The sequence below is a fragment of the Phallusia mammillata genome, chromosome 4 (assembly GCF_965637545.1).
Source record: "Phallusia mammillata chromosome 4, kaPhaMamm4.hap1.1, whole genome shotgun sequence".
In the NCBI taxonomy this organism is placed as follows: Eukaryota; Metazoa; Chordata; class Ascidiacea; order Phlebobranchia; family Ascidiidae; genus Phallusia; species Phallusia mammillata.
Window position 1 is genome coordinate 3,286,547 of NC_137255.1, and position 19,022 is coordinate 3,305,568.

A 19,022-nucleotide genomic window follows, 5' to 3' on the forward strand; every position below is an offset into this window, starting at 1 on the left:
GATTTGTAGGTTAATTATATTATTTTTTCCAGGACTGTTTGAATCATATGGAAAACTGAAAGTTGTGAAAGTCCTGGGAGCAAAGGTTGAATCCATAAGCAGTAAGTTATCTGCAGTAATACATTTTGTTAAAATTATATAATATAAGCAAGCTCTGTTTCAAGTCTCTCTTAAAAAGTTTTAAAGATTACCTATGCCCGAAAAACTTTTTGCTTTTTGTATTTTGTCACAACAGGAAGTCAGGCACCTTGTTCCTTTTGCTTGAATTATCTAATTATCAATTGTGATTAGTTTTGTTTACTAAAAAACTGCTAAACTGGTGTGCGACAATGGCGCTTAATTCTCTAAATATGGAAGTGTTTAAAGTAAACTGATAATAAATTTAAACTATTTTAAAACTAAAGCCATTCAAAGTGTTTGCTGTTGTGATCTTCATGGTGACAAACCTGTATATATAAATAGGGCTTGCATGTTTTTGTCTAACGATGGTCAATTTTGCCTTTTTAAATTTAACGATGGTCAATTTTGCCTTTAACCTTTTCAAATTAACACACATGGTTAATAGCCATTTCATTAAAGTTTGATCATTGTTAACCCAGTGGTTCACCCACAGATTTCCATAAATGCGGAAATTTAAAAATCATTTGCTTCCATTTCATATATTGTTGGTTTGATTATGGGTCCCCTTCCCAAAAATTATGGTTCTTCTTCCCTGAATCAAATGTTTGATGGATTTGGATAAAACTTACACAGATGGTAAATATAGTTATGTAGATGTGCATCCCTTTTTGTTTATGTTGATAACCAGAGTATTTACCCGCTAGCCTGCTAAAATGTTTCCCAACCCCCAAAGTTTGTCCGACTCGATTTGCCAGCAACTATCACTTACACAGATGACAGATATAGTTATTTATATGTGCATCCCACTTTGTTTATGTTGATAACCCCAGTATTTACCTTACTAGCTCCCTAAAATGTTTTTTACCCCCAAAAGTTTGTCCGACTTGTTTTGCCATTAAATGTTTAGTGGATTTGGATGAAACTTACACAGATGGTAGATATATTTATGACGACATGCATCTCATTTTGTTTGTGTTGATTACCCCAGTATTTACCCTGCTAGCCTCCTAAAGTTTTTTTCATCTTCCAAACATTTGTCTGACTCGTTTTGCCATCAAATGTTTGATGGATTTGGATGAAACTTACAAAGATCGTAGATATATTCAGGTAGATGTGCATCCCATTTTGTTTGTGTTGATAACCCAATTATTTACCCCATTAACCTCTTAAAATGGGTGAGTTTGTAAACAGTGTCAGAATTGGCTAAAATTTGGATAGCTTGTAGAGTATGCCATTTATAGGCGTTGATTGTTGTGTTCAATCCTGAACCCTAACATTAACCCCACTAGCCCCCAAAGTGTACCACGAATGAAAGATTTCTGCGGCACAGTAGTGTTACAAGGGCAACCTGTCATATGTTGCTGATGTTTGTGGGTTGCTTGGTGGATATTTTTGCCCCATGACAGTTAAGGGGGTTGTTGACAGCCCTATGACGTCAGAAACCAGAAGCATTAACAGTTGTTGCTCAAAACACCTCTAGTGGTCAAAATTGTAAACATTAGCGGATTTGGCTCCATTTTTAAGAACTATTGATTGAGTTATTGTGATTATATTGATTTTACTCAAATTGTTGTTTTTTTTTATTTCTTTTTTTTATTTTTTTTTATTTTTTTTTCTTTCATTTTTTTTCTTCCCAAAGTTTGTCCGACTCGTTTTTCCATCAAATGTTTGATGGATTTGGATGAAATTTACAGAGATGGTAGATATAGTTATGTAGATGTGCATCCCACTTTGTTTTTGTTTATAACCTCAGTATTTACCCCACTAGCCCCCTAAAAGGGGTGAGTTTTTAAACTGTGTCAGAATTGGCTAAAATTTGGATTTCTTGTATAGTATGCTATTTATAGGTGTCGATTGTTGTGGTCAACCTAACATTTAGGTAACATTTACCCCACAAGCCCATAACGTGTAAAATGTATTTGTATGTTACTGGGCAGCACAAACGAAAGATTTCTTTGGAGCAATAGTGTTACAAGGGCAACCACTTGTACGTTGCTCGTTGGTGGGTTGCTTGGTGGTCGTTTTTGCACCATTAGGGCCTTCTTAACAGCCCTATGACGTCAGAAACATTAACAGTTGTTGCTCAAAACACCTCTAGTGGTCGAAATTTTAAACATTGGCGAATTGGGCTGAAATTTTGCAGTACTATTGATTAAGTCCATGTGGTTTTTGCATATTTTTAGTTTGTGTGTCGAACCCAATTAGTTGCCCTACTAGCCCCCTAAAATGGGTCAGTTTTTTAAAACGTTAAATAGGACATACTTCAAACAATATCTGGGGGGAATCTCATTTTATAGTTTGTATTCTACATAGTATTATTATTTAAGCCCAGTGCCGATCACTGTGTTTTACTCTACAACACCCGACTTTCTCATGGTTATCTCTTGAATTGCATTATTTTTAACTTTGCATGTGTGGGGACCCATGAGTTTTTGCCTGCAGAAACGACTAAAGTTATGAAAGACGATGGCTAATATGGGACCCAATACAAAATAAGCATAGGAAATATATTTACGTTTTAAAATAGGTTATAGTGTATATGCAATGGCAATATGTGCTAAGCCACCCTTCTAGTTTTATATTTGTTTAGTTGGTGTGTTGAACCCCATTAGTTATCCTACCAGACCCCCTAAAATTTCTCAGTTTTTTAACCGTGTCGGAATTGGCTGAAATTTGGACAGCTTATGGAAAGTACCATTAGACAGGAGCTGGTTGTTGTGTTTAACCTTGTAGCTCCAATTTCACCCCACTAGCCCACTAAAATGGATGAGTTGACTAAACAGAGTCAAATTTGGCTCAAATTTTGGGAGCATGTAGAATATGCTATTTGTAGGTTTCGATTCATGTGTTTGACCTTGTAGCCCCAACATTTACTCCACTAGCCACTTAAACTGGGTTCATTTTTAAAAAAGCGTCGGAATTAAATTAATTTGCAGAGTTGTAGCTTGTAGATTTTGTTGCGGTGTCTGTTTTTTTTGTTTTACCCTATTATGCCACTATTTATTCCTTCTTTTCTTCAAAAAGAATGTAAAATAAGACCTACTTCAAACAATATCTGTGGTGAATCTGATTTGTTTAGTTTGTACTCTACATAGTATTATTATTAATATTACCCAGTGCAGACCACTGTGTTTTACCTTACAACACCCGACTTTCTTATGTTTATCCCTTGAAATGCATTACTTTCAACTTTGCATGTGTAGGGACTCATGACTTTCTGCCTGGGTTATAAAAGATGGTGGCTAATATGGGACCCAACATAAAACATTTTTAAATCAACATTCATTTGACATATTAAATATAAATAACATATTTTTAAATTTGGGTATAGTGTATGTGCAACGGCAAAATGTGCTAAATCACCCCTCACTCTTACTTGTACAGTCCTAAATATATATATGCGTTTAAACCACTTTAACACTACCACAGAAGTCCCAAAAGAGTGATTTACTTGTTCACAATTTTAGCAGTTTAAGTAGGTCCTCTACTTGTCAGCTCTTTGATTGATCACACAGGTTATAGAATATACTATTATTAGTATTGGTCTTGATGTTTTTCTCTGTGGCCCCAACATTTACTCCACTAACCCCCTGAGTTGGGCTCCTCTAAAATAGGCAATCCATGCAAACCACTAAATCTCAGCATATTACGGACAAACTGTTAAATCTAAACATACTAAATGCCATCTACACAATGTACGCAAACTACTAAACCTAAGCAAATTATATGCAATCGACAAAATCCCCAATCTAGGAAATCAAAATTTTAGCAAACTAGCAATCTACACAACAATGGTGGCTTGTGCCCAAAAATTGCTGAGGATCCATTTTTTATCAATCAGAATTAAACTAAATTCATCATCTAAATTTTGCAAAGTGGTTGGTTTTAACACAAATTTGACTGAATTCGACTCTTGGGCTGAAACTCTTGGGCTCTTACATTTCAGCAATGCTAAAAAAATGCAAATATTTAAAGTTTACATGACAAATAAGTGGGCAAATTTGCATAAAAAATAGAAATTTATTATGCTTAAATTTTCGAACCCAAATTTCCATTAAATTTGGCAAAACATGTTTAAGCACTCTATTGGTAAAATTAAGACAATTTATGTTTTCTCCCTGTTTCCACTGTAGTTTTTTGGACACCAAATAGTTTCATTGCACTTGATTGCATAGTAATGGGGTTAAACAACTTATATTTATGGGTCCCCTTCCCTGAACATATCGATTTCACTTAAATTTGTCCACAATTTGACCGACTTGTTTTTCTGTGCATCTCACTTTGTTTGTGATAATAACCCCAGTGTTTACCTGGCCAGTCCCCTGAAATTGTTCATCCCCCCAAACTTTGTCTGACTCATTTTGCCATCAAATGTTTAATGGAGTTGGATAAAACTTACACAGATCGTAGACATAGTTATGTAGATGTACATTCCACTTTGTTTGTCTTGATAACTCAATTATTTACCTCGTTAACTCCTAAAATGGTGAGATTTCAAATGGTTTTGAAATCAGTTAAATTTTGGACAGTTTGTAGAGTATGCCATATTTAGGTGTAGATTGTTGTGTTCAACCCTATAGCCCCAACATTTACCCCTCTAGCCCCCAGAGTGTAACTCGTATTTGTGTGTTACTGGGCAGTAAAAACGAAAGATTTCTGTGGCGCAATAGTGTTACAAGAAAAAACAGTCATATGGTACTGTGTTTGTGGGTTGCTTGTTGGATGTTTTTGCCCCATGGCAGTTAGGGGATTGCTAACAGCCCTATGATAACAAGCATTAACAATTGTTGCTCAAAACACCTCTAGTGGTCAAAATTTTAAACATTGGTGGATTGGGCTCAGATTTTGCAGTACTATTGGTTAAGTCATTGTGGTTTTTATTTCGAACCCCATTAGTTACCCTACCGGCCCTCTAAAATGGGTCAGTTTTTTAAACAGTGTCAGCTTTGGCTGAAATTCTGATAGCTTATAGAAACTAGAAGGGTGGCTTAGCACAAATTGCCCTTGCATATACACTATAACCTATTTTAAAACATAAATATATTTCCTTTGCTTATTTTGTATTGGGTCCCATATTAGCCATCATCATTTATAACTTTATTAGTTTCTGCAGGCAAAAACTCATGGGTCCCCACACATGCAAAGTTGAAAATAATGCAATTCAAGAGATAAACATGAGGAAGTCGGGTGTTGTAAGGTAAAACACAGCGATCGGCACTGGGCTTAAAATAATAATACTATGTAGAATACAAACTATAAAATTAGATTTACCCTAGATATTGTTTGAAGTATGTCCTATTTAACGTTTTAAAAAACTGGCCCATTTTACGGGGCTAGTAGGGCAACTAATTGCGTTCGACACACAAACTAAAAAATATATAAAAACCATAATGACTCAATCAATAGTACTGCAAAATTTCAGCCCAATCCAAGAATGTTTAACATTTTGACCACTAGAGGTATTTTGAGCATAGTACACTTTAGGGACTTGTGGGGTAAATGTTAGGACTACAGGGTTGAACACAATCAACACCTATAAATGGCATACTATACAAGAAATCCAAATTTCAGCCAATTCTGATACTGTTTAAAAACTCACTCATTTTAGAAGGCTAGTGGGGTAAATACTGGGGTTATCGACAAAAACAAAGTGGGATGCACATCCACATGAATATATCTACCATCTGTGTAAATTTTAGCCAAATCCATCAAACATTTGATGGAAAAATGAGTCGGACAAACTTTGGGTAAAAATACCCATTTTAGGGGCCTAGCGGGGTAAATACTGGGGTTATCAACAAAAACAAAGTGGGATGCACATCTACATAACTATATCTACCATCTGTGTAAACTTCAGCCAATTCCATCAAACATTTGATGAAAAAACGAGTCAGACAAACTTCGGGGGAAAAATACCCATTTTAGGGGGCTAGCGGGGTAAATACTGGGGTTATCAACAAAACCAAAGTGGGATGCACATCTACATAACTATATCTACAATCTGTGCAAATTTCAGCCGAATCCATCAAACATTTGATGGAAAAACGAGTCGGACAAACTTTGGGAAGAAAAAAAAAGAAAAAAACAAGAAAAAAACAAGAAAAAAACAAACATTTCGATTAAAATCAATATGTGTCCCCTTCAGGGAAGGGGACCCATAATTACCATTCATCGGAGCTGTTTGTTATGTTTTACCCTATAGCTCCAACATTTACTCAACTAGCCCCCTAAAATAAGTGAATTTTTAAAAACGACGAAATTAAATGAAATTTGCAAAGTTGTAGATTGTAGAATTTGCTATTAATAGGTGTCTGTTTTTTGTTTCACCCCTTATGCCACTATTTACTCCTTTTTTCTTCAAAAAAGAATGTTAAAAAGGACAAACTTCAAACAATATCTGGGTGAATCTGATTTGTATAGTTTGTACTCTACATAGTATTATTATTTAAGCCCACGGTGGATCACTGTTTTTACCCTACAACATCCGACTTTCTTATGGTTATCTCTTGAAATGCATTATTTTCAACTTTGCACCCAAGCGTTTCTGCCTGCAGAAATAACTAAGGTTATAGAAATGGTGGCTAATATGGGACCCAATATAGAAACAGCATAGGAAATGTATTAATGTTGTAAAATAAGTTGTAGTGTATGTGTAATGACCAAATGTGTTAAGCCACCCTTCTAGTTTCTGTTGACTTTAGTCTGCCCCCTTTTCCTATTTTTCCTGGCATGCAGCTTTTTATGTGCGCATGGACACAACTGTTAAACACCGTGAAACTGGATCTGTGATGCGCACAGCTCCACCATAGACAACTTAAAGTTCCCATACATTTTAATTTGACAATAATTGCCAATCAACCTTATGGAAATTACACTATTTAAATGTCGTTACGGGTTGAAAGCCCTTATACTTGCATCAATCTAACCAAACCATTAATGTGCCAAACAATGCCATGATTAATAAAGCAGAATCTATGTAATGCCTAGATTTTTATGTGAAATTAACATAACTGCCATGTTGTATAGTTTTGTCCCTTTTTGTTAGTGGACATGCAGTATTTAAGACACCTGGGCACCAATTGTAGCCGATAATGTGTGTAGTCCATTCCATGCACTATAGCACAATTTTCCATTCATTAACAGAGTTTTGCAAATTAAGGAACAAAAAGTGTATGTAAAAATGAATGGTACTGCATGGACAACAGTCCATCAGCAAATTTTGTTTTAAAAATAACAACAGATTGGAAAAAAACAGTGCTTACCTGTTCTTGTTACTATACTTTTTGACATGATGTTAAATGTATGGCAATGTTAAATGAGTGATTTGTTGGACTGGCCTATACACATTTAATCAGACATAAAATATGTTTAAAACATATATTAATACTTGGACAACCATGAACTTAACACAGAAAGCAAAACACTGAAACAGGTTTTCTAAAATACACAGCTAAAGGGAAAAATAACATAATCACACACCCATGTAAGGCATGTAAAAAAGTATTTTTAAACAACTATCAAAAAACATGGCCAAAACGCCGCGGAAGAAACAAAACATAGCCTATAAAGTAAATTATGTGTATTAATAATGGAATAGTTTTGACACAAAGCGGTGTTCAAAAACACCGATCAAAAAATTACAGCAAATAGATGAACATAATAACACTTTCTAATAGAAAAAAACACAACCTCCAAATGCATCGGCGATAAGATGGGTAGAAATAATTATATCCTGAACAAAAGCCCAAACAAAGTGATTATGAATGCTGCATGACATTCAGTTTCCTAACACAGGCCAAACACCAATATGAGAATATTATTTCAAAAAAGGTGCATCACTCAATTGTTAATACGATTGCAAGCCCTCCCCTAAACCTGTTAGCCTTATTTGAAGTTGATTGAAGTTTTCATAGATTTAAGAGACTGCATAAATTATTTTAGAGTTGCTCCCTGGGTTGGGCGAAGTTATCAACAATTTCTGTAATATATAAAATTTGGCCTGTTTGTATAATCTGCAATTTATAGATGTTGATTGTTGTGTTTTACCCTGTAGCCTTATCATTTACCCTGCTAGCCAACTAAAATTGTTTTTTTTATAGTTTGTTACAACAATTTGTAGAATATGCCGTATTGTCAATTGTTGTGTTTAGCCCCACCATTTTTTTCAACCAATGTCTAAATTAGAGTTTGGATATTTCTTGGTTCATATAGCGTGGTTATTTAACCAAACTTTCTTATGGTTGTCTCTTGAAATACAACCGTTTGCCTTGTATTGGACCCAAATGTGTCACCCTTTTAGTTTAATTATATAAATAATAATCACACTATATTAGCATCATTACCAATTCGCTTAAACTTGTTTTTGCTTTTAAAAACATTTATGTTTTGAATGGCCTGTATGGTAAATTGTTAAATCACACATAGAATATTTGTATTTACAAGATGAAAAAGCCAACTTTATAGTTGTTTGTCACAAACATTCCATTGTTGTTAATGAGACTAACTTGCATGCTACTTAACTTGTAATTAACTTGAGTGCATTTATAAACTTTTGTAATTTAGGAAATAGATCACCTTTCAATCACGTTTCTAAAACTTGTCAGTCACAGTTAACTTGCAGCTGTAGTATTGCTGACTTAAACTAGTACCCTATTACCCTCCCATCTATCATCAATTTGGAGTTTCAATACAGCTGAACATGTGTTAGAGTTGTCAAAGACCAATTGTATGCGGAGTACCTCTTATGCTGAAAAAACTACTCCTTAGTTGCACCCATGTAAATCCCCCAGAATTATTGTATGTTGCACAACTATTATATTGTAGTGTAGCGCTGTTTATTTGCGCGAGTTTAAATATCGAATGATACAAGACAGAAAGGGCGAGACAAAACACGTTGCAAATAGAAAAAGGCACGTGACGTATTGTGCGGTTCGGTCACGCATGACTGGTTAAGGCAGTTGGGGAAAACACCCAGTTGTCGCCACACAGCCCCCCTCCAGAATCGTACAATGCGCGACAATAATGATTGCAATGGTTGACGTCTGGTCGCATTCTCGCGAAGGCATTGCATGCGTTTTTCTTCGGGGGCCGTCCTCTTCTTGGAGGTTGTGCAACCTGAACAGGCATAGTTAAATCGACCTGTGCTGGTTTGAGTCTGTCAACCGAAACGGTTTGTGGTCGCCCACCCAAATCCACTATGAAAGACTTCGCGCCGGTCTCAATGACTTTGTAGGGACCCTCATATGGCGGAGTTAATGGCGGACGATGGGAATCTTTTCTGATAAACACGAACTTTGTTGTTGACAAGTTAGCTGGAATAGCTGACTTTTTTAGACCATGGCGGGACATACGGATCGGAGCCTGCTTTAAAATGGTGTCTTCTAGAGTAGGGAGAAGTGTTGCTAAATCCGACGAAGGATTCTTCAGTGGAACGATGTCTCCCGGTATCCGTATCGGCGCACCATATACAAGCTGAGCGGACGATGCTTGTAAATCTTCTTTAGGTACGGTTCTAATTCCTAGAAGTACCCATGGTAACTCATCAAGCCAATTTGAACTGCTCATACGGGCCATGAGAGCACTTTTTAAGTGTCTATGAAATCGTTCCACGAGGCCGTTTGCTTGCGCGTGGAAAGCCGTGGTTTTATGAAGCTTAATGCCTAAAAGCTGATTCATCATTGACCACAGTTCTGAAGTGAATTGCGCCCCACGATCTGAAGAAATATCTGCTGGAATGCCAAATCGGGCAATCCAGTTGCTAATGAAGGCTCTAGCACATGTCGTTGTCGTTTGATCCTTCATCGGTATGGCTTCTGGCCATCGAGTAACACGGTCGACAATTGTAAGGAGATAGGTATATCCTTGTGATTGCGGCAGCGGTCCTACTATATCTATATTCAAGTGACTGAAACGTGTCGCTGTTGGTGGATATTCAGCCAATGGAGCGCGAATGTGTTGCTGAATTTTCGCCCTTTGACACGACAAGCATTGCTTCGCCCATGTACTAACATCTCTTCGCATTCCATGCCACACAAACCTTGATGCAACTAAGTTGCTTGTGGCCCGTATGGAGGGGTGTGACAGTCCGTGGATTGCATGAAAAACGCGTTTTCGCCAAGCTTGAGGAACTAATGGTCGAGGATTTCTGCCAGAAATATCACAGAGAATAATAGTTCCTTCGTGGTCGTAAGCAATATCTTTGAATTTCAGCTTAGTAATAGAGGTGCGGTAAGCTTGCATCTCGTCATGAGCTTCTTGCTGGGCTGCAGCCAATAACTTGTAATCAAAATTAACACAGTCGGAAACACTTGCGAGCAAGGACCTGGAGAGTGCATCAGCAACAGGGTTGTTTTTACCATCGATATGTTTAATATCAGTGGTAAACTCTGAAACGTATGAAAGGTGTCGTTGCTGACGTGCTGACCACGGATCTGTAGCTTTATTAATGGCAAATGTGAGTGGTTTATGGTCCGTGTACGCGGTAAAAGATCTTCCTTCCAAAAAATATTTAAAATGGCGGACAGCCAAATACAATGCCAACAGCTCGCGGTCAAAGGTGCTGTACTTAAGCTCAGCTGGCCGTAGGCATTTGCTAAAAAACGCCAAAGGTCTCCATTGACTGTCGATTTGCTGCTCCAAAACTGCGCCAACAGCAAACTGGGAAGCGTCCACAGTTAAAGCGGTTTTTGCCTCGAGCCCTGGGTGGTTAAGTAGCGTAGCATTTGCAAGTGCGTCTTTAGCTTCATCAAAAGCGGTCTGAAGGCTTTCTGTCCACGTCAAATCCTTCGGCTTATTAGACAGAGCTTTGTATATGGGTAACATTATGGTAGCAGCTGATGGTATGAATCGATGATAAAAATTTATCATACCACTAAATTGCTGTAAACCTGCAATTGTTGTTGGGCGTTTGAATCTTCGTATTGCCTCCACTTTTTCCGGCAAGGGCTTGGCCCCATGGACATTAACTTGATGTCCAAGAAAATCAATTTGTGTCTGCCCGAACCTGCACTTCGCAGTGTTAATAATAAGACCATGGCTGTCTAATCTTTTGAACAGTTGTCGTAGATGGTCAATATGCTCACTTGAAGTTTTGCTGGCCACAAGAATATCGTCAAGATAAACAAAAGCAAAAGGTAAATTTGTGCAAACGGAATCCATTAAACGCTGGAAAGCTTGTGCTGCGTTTTTTTAATCCAAATGGCATACGCAAGAATTCGAACAAACCGAATGGGGTAATTACAGCAGTCTTTGGTACATCAACTGGCGCAACAGGCACTTGGTGATAACCACGAACCAAGTCTATTTTTGAAAAAATTGTGGCACCTGTTAAATGCGCAGAAAAGTCCTGGATGTGGGGAATAGAATATCGATCCGCTTCAGTGATCGCGTTCAAACGCCTGTAGTCACCACAGGGCCTCCAACCACCGGATGCTTTGGGCACCATGTGTAAAGGCGATGACCAGGGACTCGAAGAACGCCGCACGATTCCTAGGTCAAGCAAATGTTGAAATTCCTGTTTGGCAATCTTCAATTTTTCAGGGGGCAGACGCCTTGCCCTAGCATGGACTGGCGGCCCATGTGTGATAATAAAGTGCTCTACCTGATGCTTGGGTTGTGAGTCAGAAAAGCTACTTTTGGTCAGATTGGGGAATTCTGAAAGTAGTTTGGTGTAAGTTGGTTGTGCTGCAAAAGACATTATGTCACGCGGTGAATTCGCTGTCTTAGAAGAATTCACATTATCTGCAGAATTCGCATGCCACAGTCGATGGCGCTTGAAGTCGACAAGCAACCCATTTGCATGCAAAAAATCGATGCCCAGCAGGGACCGAGATACATCGGCTATTACAAATTTCCAGGCAAATTTACCAATGGAAAGATGCAAAGTTAAAACTTTGAAGCCGTACGTGCGTATAATAGTTCCATTGGCTGCTTTAAGTGAAACACCAGGTCTGTTTGAGCGACGATCCCGTCCAGTTGCAGGTAGCACACTTACTTCAGCACCACTGTCGATTAAGAAGTTGGCTCCTGTGTTGCAGTCTGACACGAAAAAGAGTCGGTTTTGCCTGCCGGCCGTCGCAGCCAATCTGGGCGGCCGGCTGGCTCGTTTCCCTGACAAATACATGGTCGGCGGCAACGACGTGCCTTGGGCCCAAAGCGCTGATGAAAAAAACAAAGGCCGTCTCCACGCGGATCAAAAGCAGACTTGTTGCTTTGACTCTGCACTTTTGAAACAATAAAATTTGGGTCGCGCCTTGCTTGCCATAAAACATCTGCTCTCTTGGCGAAACTTCGAAGGTCGTCGATGTTCTCTTTTGCCAAAATAATTCTGATGTCTTCTGGCATTTGTTGTAAAAATAGATGCTCAAAAAGGAAACACGGCTTGTGATCGCCTAATAAAGCCAGCATTTCATCCATTAGGGCTGAAGGTTTTCGGTCTCCTAAATCAGGCAAATTTAAAAGACGAGCGGCTCTCTCTTGCTTTGAAAGAGAATATGTGTCCAACAGTTGCTGCTTAAGCGCTTCATATTTTTCTTCTGCAGGCGGATGTTCCAACAAATCAATTAGACGTTGTGCTGCGTTTTGATCCAATGCAGAAACCACGTAATAAAACTTTGTTTTATCGTCGATTATCTTCCGCAAAGCAAACTGTGCTTCTGCTTGATTAAACCAAACACGCGGTTGCGCGGTCCAAAATGTCGGCAACTTTAAAGACACTGCATGCTCTTCCATCCTGAGAAATTCGTTCTCAGGTTTCGGGGTCACCACTGTAGCGCTGTTTATTTGCGGGAGTTTAAATATCGAATGATACAAGACAGAAAGGGCGAGACAAAACACGTTGCAAATAGAAAAAGGCACGTGACGTATTGTGCGGTTCGGTCACGCATGACTGGTTAAGGCAGTTGGGGAAAACACCCAGTTGTCGCCACAGTAGTTTATTTTTTGGGATCAGTTAAACATGCACTACAATTTGGTGTTTTTTTTACCTGAAAGTACATCTTTTCAAACATTTTTTGGTACATTTTGAGGAGTTTCATACTTTGTCTGCAGCATAAACATATTGTGAGTTAACGACACAGTTAAGAACAATATATCAAATCTGGGTTCTTAATTTTGATGTGAAATCAAATCAATTTTAGAGAAATGCTGTTTACAATACATAAGGGAATGACTTTGAAACCTTGTCAAATACCTTATGGCAAGAGGCTACTGCAAGTCACTGTATGTTACTTCACAACATAGAAGTTAACATGGCTTAGTTTGTCAGTTTCAGCAAATTGCACAGTCTGACAAACTTGTAATATAATTCATGATAAAAATGGATATTTAATTGATAATATATAGGATACCCAACTTTATAGTTTGTAGTAGTTGCCTTACAATCATGAATATCCTAGAGCAGTGTTTCTCAACCTGGGGGTCGCGACCCCCCAAGGGGTCGCCAAGCACTTTTGAGGGGGTCGCGGAGACGCAACCGAACACGGAATCATTTTATTTGTATCATAAAAACTTCCCCTGTGACTTTTGTTTAGCATATAGTAACTCACACGACCGTTTGATTTAGAACGGGCGCAACAATATTTGTGATTGTATACTTCTATAATTGCGGGTTTTGGTTTTTCTTAACATAAAAAAAAACACGAAATAGTTAGTGAAAAATAGGCGTTTTCCGGAATACAGCAAAACGCCTAACTATTGCAGCCACGTTAGATTGCAAATGTGTGATGAACACAATCAACACATGCTGGTAGTTGAACTTCCTGTGTGTGTGCGTGTGTAAAGAGGTCGCGTGGTGTTAGAAAATCTCTAAAGGGGGTCGCATAGTAAAAAAGGTTGAGAACCACTGTCCTAGAGCTAAAAATGCATTTAATACCATATATGACATATATGAATAGTTTTTATTCACACAGAAAAGTTAAAACTCTTACTATTATTGCTAAAAATATAAACACACTGCAAACATTTAGCATCTGGTACAAGTAAACTGGGTTACATCCAGTAGCCTGACTGAAACTATTATTTTGGGTTGTTGATCTCTAATTTTGCTATTTTGTTGTTGCAGAAACATATAAGAAAAAAGACATCCAGAACAAAGTTTCATTCTGACAATGCATGTCTTCCCTTTTTTTCTTTTTTTGTCATTAATGTGCATATAGTAGTCTTAAATTATTGCTATGTTAGCCTGAGAAAGTCTGCTCTTGCACCTGCTTGTGTACTGATATATGAGATACGGTATATGAATTATTGTTGCTGGTTTGCCCCATTGTTGCAATTCGGGTTTGATGTCAACTTGAGTGTAGCTTAGTTAAGGCCCCGAAAAAGGACGCTTTTCTTGGCTTATGCTAAGTTTACATTTCTTGTTGGCTGTTTGGATGACGTATGTATTGTTGTGATGCAGAATGCTTGTGTCAGTTGATGTTGCAGGGACAGACCTTGGCTGACCTCCTCGGAGGACTTATTAAGACGAGCAATGACCCTGTGGCATTTAGCTGATGATTGCATTGTTAGACAAGTTTGTTACTGGCCTGGTGCAGTCAAGGAAAGGTTACCCAAAATATTGTGGCTTTGTCACATTTGGAACCCAACTTGTTCTAATCCTTGTCAGCTGTCTGTTGTAAAAATAGGTTTGTGTATGTGTGTCAGTCTGGTGAGGCTCACGCAGAAGTTGTCTGAGACCTCCGGGTCACTTTTTAAGATGGCTGAAGCTGAGTTTCTAAAGGGCTGTCTGTCTGTTGTATGATTTGTCCATGTATTGGTCTGGTATGCCAGATGTTGGCTTGGGATTACTTGGTTGATGGTAGCTGAACATGGCCGAAAGGTGTGGGCTGCTAGCCGTCCACGTTTACTACCTGAAGCTGGGTTTCTTCTTGCACGCAGATGGCATTGATGTATAAGTCATGTGTCTTTTCTGTCCCCTATTAGGCTAACTGTTTATGTGACTTTTGTTCCGTAGATTAGTTTATTTGATAGATGTGAATTTTTTTGTGGTGGTGTATTTTTAGTTTTATGGTTTTGTTAATATGTGGATTTTTAGGTGGTGGTGATGTATTTTTAGTTTCAGGGTTTTGTTGATATGTGGATTTTTTGTGGTGGTGTACTTTTAGTTTTAGGTTTTTGTGGTGGTGTATTTTTAGCTTTAGGTTTTTGTTGATGCTGTTTTTGTGGTGGTGTATTTTTTTGTGGTTTTGTTGATACTGTGTATGTACACTGGTATATATATGTGATACTTGTACACGTCCTTTGTATGTTCAAAGTGTTTTGCTGCCATGTTGCATGATCAGTATGTGGAGTTTATCTTGTGTTGCATTGTTGAGATTAGGTTTAATATGCGTAACACTAGTAGACATTGCATTGTTGGGTGAAACTTATGTTCAGATGAACAATCTTTCATTTCTGATGGATTCACCTGCCGAAGTGAGTTTCTAAGTTTTAATCTGTTTTTTAAATTGCACAAAATTGTCAAATTAATTGTTGGTCCCCTTCCGCATATTGATTTTACTTTTGTACTTTTCGCATGAAATGCTTTATTGAAATGAAAGTTAAAAATAGTGCCAGAGTGAATGTAATATGCCACCTTTTTGGACTGGATGTTGTTACATGGTAGACTCAAAAGAGTAAAATCATTTTTTTAACCACAACCAAATTGGATGAAACTCAGGCACTTTGTAGAATGTGGATTTGTTGTGTTTCATTCTATAGCCCTACTAGCCACCAATTTTGTAGTATTTTGGGGACACATCAAAACATTTATAAAGCAAGCACCCAATGCGAAATATTACAGGCCTGCTACATACATTAACTTTTTGCTTAAGGTACATGTCGCCCTTTTTTGTCAGACGTTTTCTAACATCTTTGTTGATTTTTTATTTACTACCATACATGTAATTAGTTGAGTTAGGTTGTTTGTTTTAATTCGATTTGCTTTATATTGCAGCATGATGATCTTTTTACCAAACTGTCATGACAATGATTTACTTACAAAAGTAAGTATGACCTTCGGTTTTTAATAGGTTTGGAGGCAATTTCGTTGGGTTGATACATGCTGCAGTAATTCTTGGTTTTCAATTCAACTTTATGTCTGTTTATTTTGTACAAGCATATTTACAAACAAATAAAAACAATAAAATCACACAATGAGTGTCCACTAACTTACATATCTAGTTGTTACAGCTGGTTAAAACATGTAGTGCAGGGGTGTCCAAACTTTTTTTAGTGGGGGCCAATTTTTACCAGATGAAGACGCCCGCGGGCCAATTTTTAACAGATGAAGTCGCCCGCGGGCCAACGTTTTTTTTAAAATTGAACACGAATATACGGGATTTAAGGAAATTGTGGGATTTTGTTGCCTCAGCACGCTGTACACTTTGCATTCACCGGTAAATAAAGTTCCATGGAAAGCTTTTGCGTGAAGTCCCAAGTCGCCAAACCCCAAAAACGTTTTTGCGAAACAATTTGAAAAACAGCCGCGGGCCACGTGAAATGTCGCCGAGGGCCGCACTTTGGACACCCCTGATGTAGTGCAACAAACATTTTCATTGCACTCTAAATGTTATCATGTGTAAAAGCTCATAATAGACGCCAAGTCAGAGACATTTTTCCTGATTAACAGGTTAATACTAATTTACATTTACAGTACTTGGATTTGTTTTCCATATAAAACCAATTTATATTCAAAAAAGATACCATTTTATAATCACAACATGTATAATTAAAAAAAAAACTTACAGGAAATTCCTATGTAACCAAATATTTTATGTTTTGCAGATTTCCTTCAACTTTCCTTCTACTTCCTTCATCTCCACATTTTATTGTGTTGTGTTTTTGATTTTTCGTTTCGCTGTGTCTGGTGTGATTTTAAGTAGAAATATTCTTAGATCAGGCAGCCAGCAGTTGTCCAAGTCACATGTTTTGACTTTATTCCACATTTTTTCAAACTCTTTTCATAAGTTGACTCGATTTTATGCACTGAAACTCACCCTTTCCGGCATTTTTGACTTAAAATATTATAATAATGGGTTCAGTTTTTTTTTACTTGATTGCTAACACTGATGGCCCAAAAATTCTCCACTTTTTTGGAAGTTTTAAACATTTCTCTCCCTCCAATCCGAACAGACCTAACATGTTTTTTGGCGTTATGGCATATACGCAGGTCTTTTCCAACACTCGGGTCATTAATAATTCCGACCATTTCAAAGTCTTACCAGGAAACGACATTTTTTATAGGTCGGTCGAGGCGGGGAGGGGCCTCTTCAACATATCACCTAACAATTTCTATCCATGAATCCCAACACTTTCGCCAAGTTAGCCATTTTTTACCATCTCACATGTGACCATCTTGACGGCTTTGTCTGAACCTATACTCGCCGCGGCTATTTTTTGCACTTGTTCATCTTTTAGACATTTTTCGTCGACAAACAAATCTCTGGCCTATCTTAAATGCTTTGTGAACCCTTTAATACCCCTTGAACGAACAATTGGCTCGATTTTGAGCATGCATCAGACATACTTGTCATGATATCCCCACAATGTTTTGCGGAGTTGAATCCGTCTTCACACCACATTCAACGTTTCAAAAGTCTTCTAACAATTACCCACAGCCCAACTTGCACATTTAGCCTTTAAGTACTACTCAAGGAAAAGCGTATGGTGTCGTGGGTGCAATATGCCAAATCCTGCTTTCAAGTACCTTACCCCCATCATCTTGCTTATACGTGTCGATGTCGCCTTTTGATTGCAACAATACATTTTATTCTTAAACTACTTTGTGATTTCAACCAATTTAGTGTAAGCTTAGACTAACCCGTATGACAAGAACTGCAGCAAAAATCGGTTGTTTATACAAGTAGGCCAAATACGTTATCCTGCAAGTAAATGCACGACCCCATCATGTGAAAATTCCAAGCTCTTGCCGCAGGCATTTCACCTTAATTGGAGTCACGTGACCTAATTTTCAAAAAATCGAGTTTGCACAGTTTCTGTTTTAAAATTCCAAGCTCTTGTCGCAGGCATGTGACCTTAATTAAAGTCACGTGACCTAATTTTCGAAAATTTCGAGACCATACAGTTTCTGTTTCAAAATTTCAAGCTCTTGCCGAAGGGCATTTGACCTTAATTGGAGTCACGTGACCTAATTTTCCAAAAATTCGAGACTGTACAGTTTCTGTTTCAAAATTCCAAGCTCTCGCAGGCATTTGAGCGTAATTGAAGTCACGTGACTTATTTTTTTTTAAAAATTTTGAGACTGTACAGTTTCTGTTTTAAAGTATCAAGCTCTTGCCGCAGGCATTTGACTTAATTAGAGTCACGTGACCTCATTTTCGAAAATTTCGAGACTGTACAGTTTCTGTTTCAAAATTCCCAGCTCTTGCCGCAGGTATTTGACCTTAATTGGAGTCACGTTACCTCATTTTCGAAAATTTCGAGACTGTACAGTTTCTGTTTCAAAATTCCCAGCTCTTGCCGCAGGCATTTGACCTTAATTAAAGTCACGTGACCTAATTTTCGAAAATTTCGAGACTGTACAGTTTCTGTTTCAAAATTCCCAGCTCTTGCCGCAGGTATTTGACCTTAATTGGATTTCACGTGACCTAATTTTCAAAAATTTTGAGACCGTACAGTTTCTGTTTTAAAATTCCAAGCTCTTGCCGCAGGCATTTGACCTTAATTAGAGTCACGTGACCTAAAATTTAAAAAATGAAGTTGCACAGTTTCGTCTTCAAAAGTTCCCGTGACCTCATTTCAAATATTCCGAGCCCACGCCTCAGACCCCAGTGTGACGTCACATGAACCCACGGTAAGTTTGTTTAAAAATTGGCATGTAAAATCGACACCTTTCAGAACTGTTTTGCTTGATCTCCCGCTGATTACTGTAGGCTACCTTAACTACGTTTGAATTACTCATTAAA

General features: G+C 37.9%; 1 protein-coding gene and 1 long non-coding RNA gene across 2 annotated transcripts; one reads left to right on the forward strand and one right to left on the reverse strand.

Moving 5' to 3' along the window:
* The first annotated feature begins 33 nt into the window (after positions 1 to 33).
* LOC145225133 (uncharacterized) lies at positions 34 to 17,874 on the forward strand. The gene is made up of 4 exons (XR_013859811.1): positions 34 to 101; positions 14,180 to 15,531; positions 16,052 to 16,100; positions 16,882 to 17,874. It is a non-coding gene; the product is annotated as an uncharacterized LOC145225133 (long non-coding RNA).
* LOC145224994 (uncharacterized) lies at positions 12,020 to 12,864 on the reverse strand. Its single transcript, XM_080091638.1, has one exon. It carries the CDS (start codon positions 12,847 to 12,849, stop codon positions 12,130 to 12,132), a length of 720 nt encoding a protein of 239 aa, XP_079947764.1. The 5' UTR covers positions 12,850 to 12,864; the 3' UTR covers positions 12,020 to 12,129.
* Positions 17,875 to 19,022: the final 1,148 nt, after the last annotated feature.

Excerpts from the sequence above, each read along its gene's own strand:
- LOC145224994 (XM_080091638.1), bottom strand. The coding sequence starts at position 12,849 with ATGGAAGAGCATGCAGTGTCTTTAAAGTTGCCGACATTTTGGACCGCG.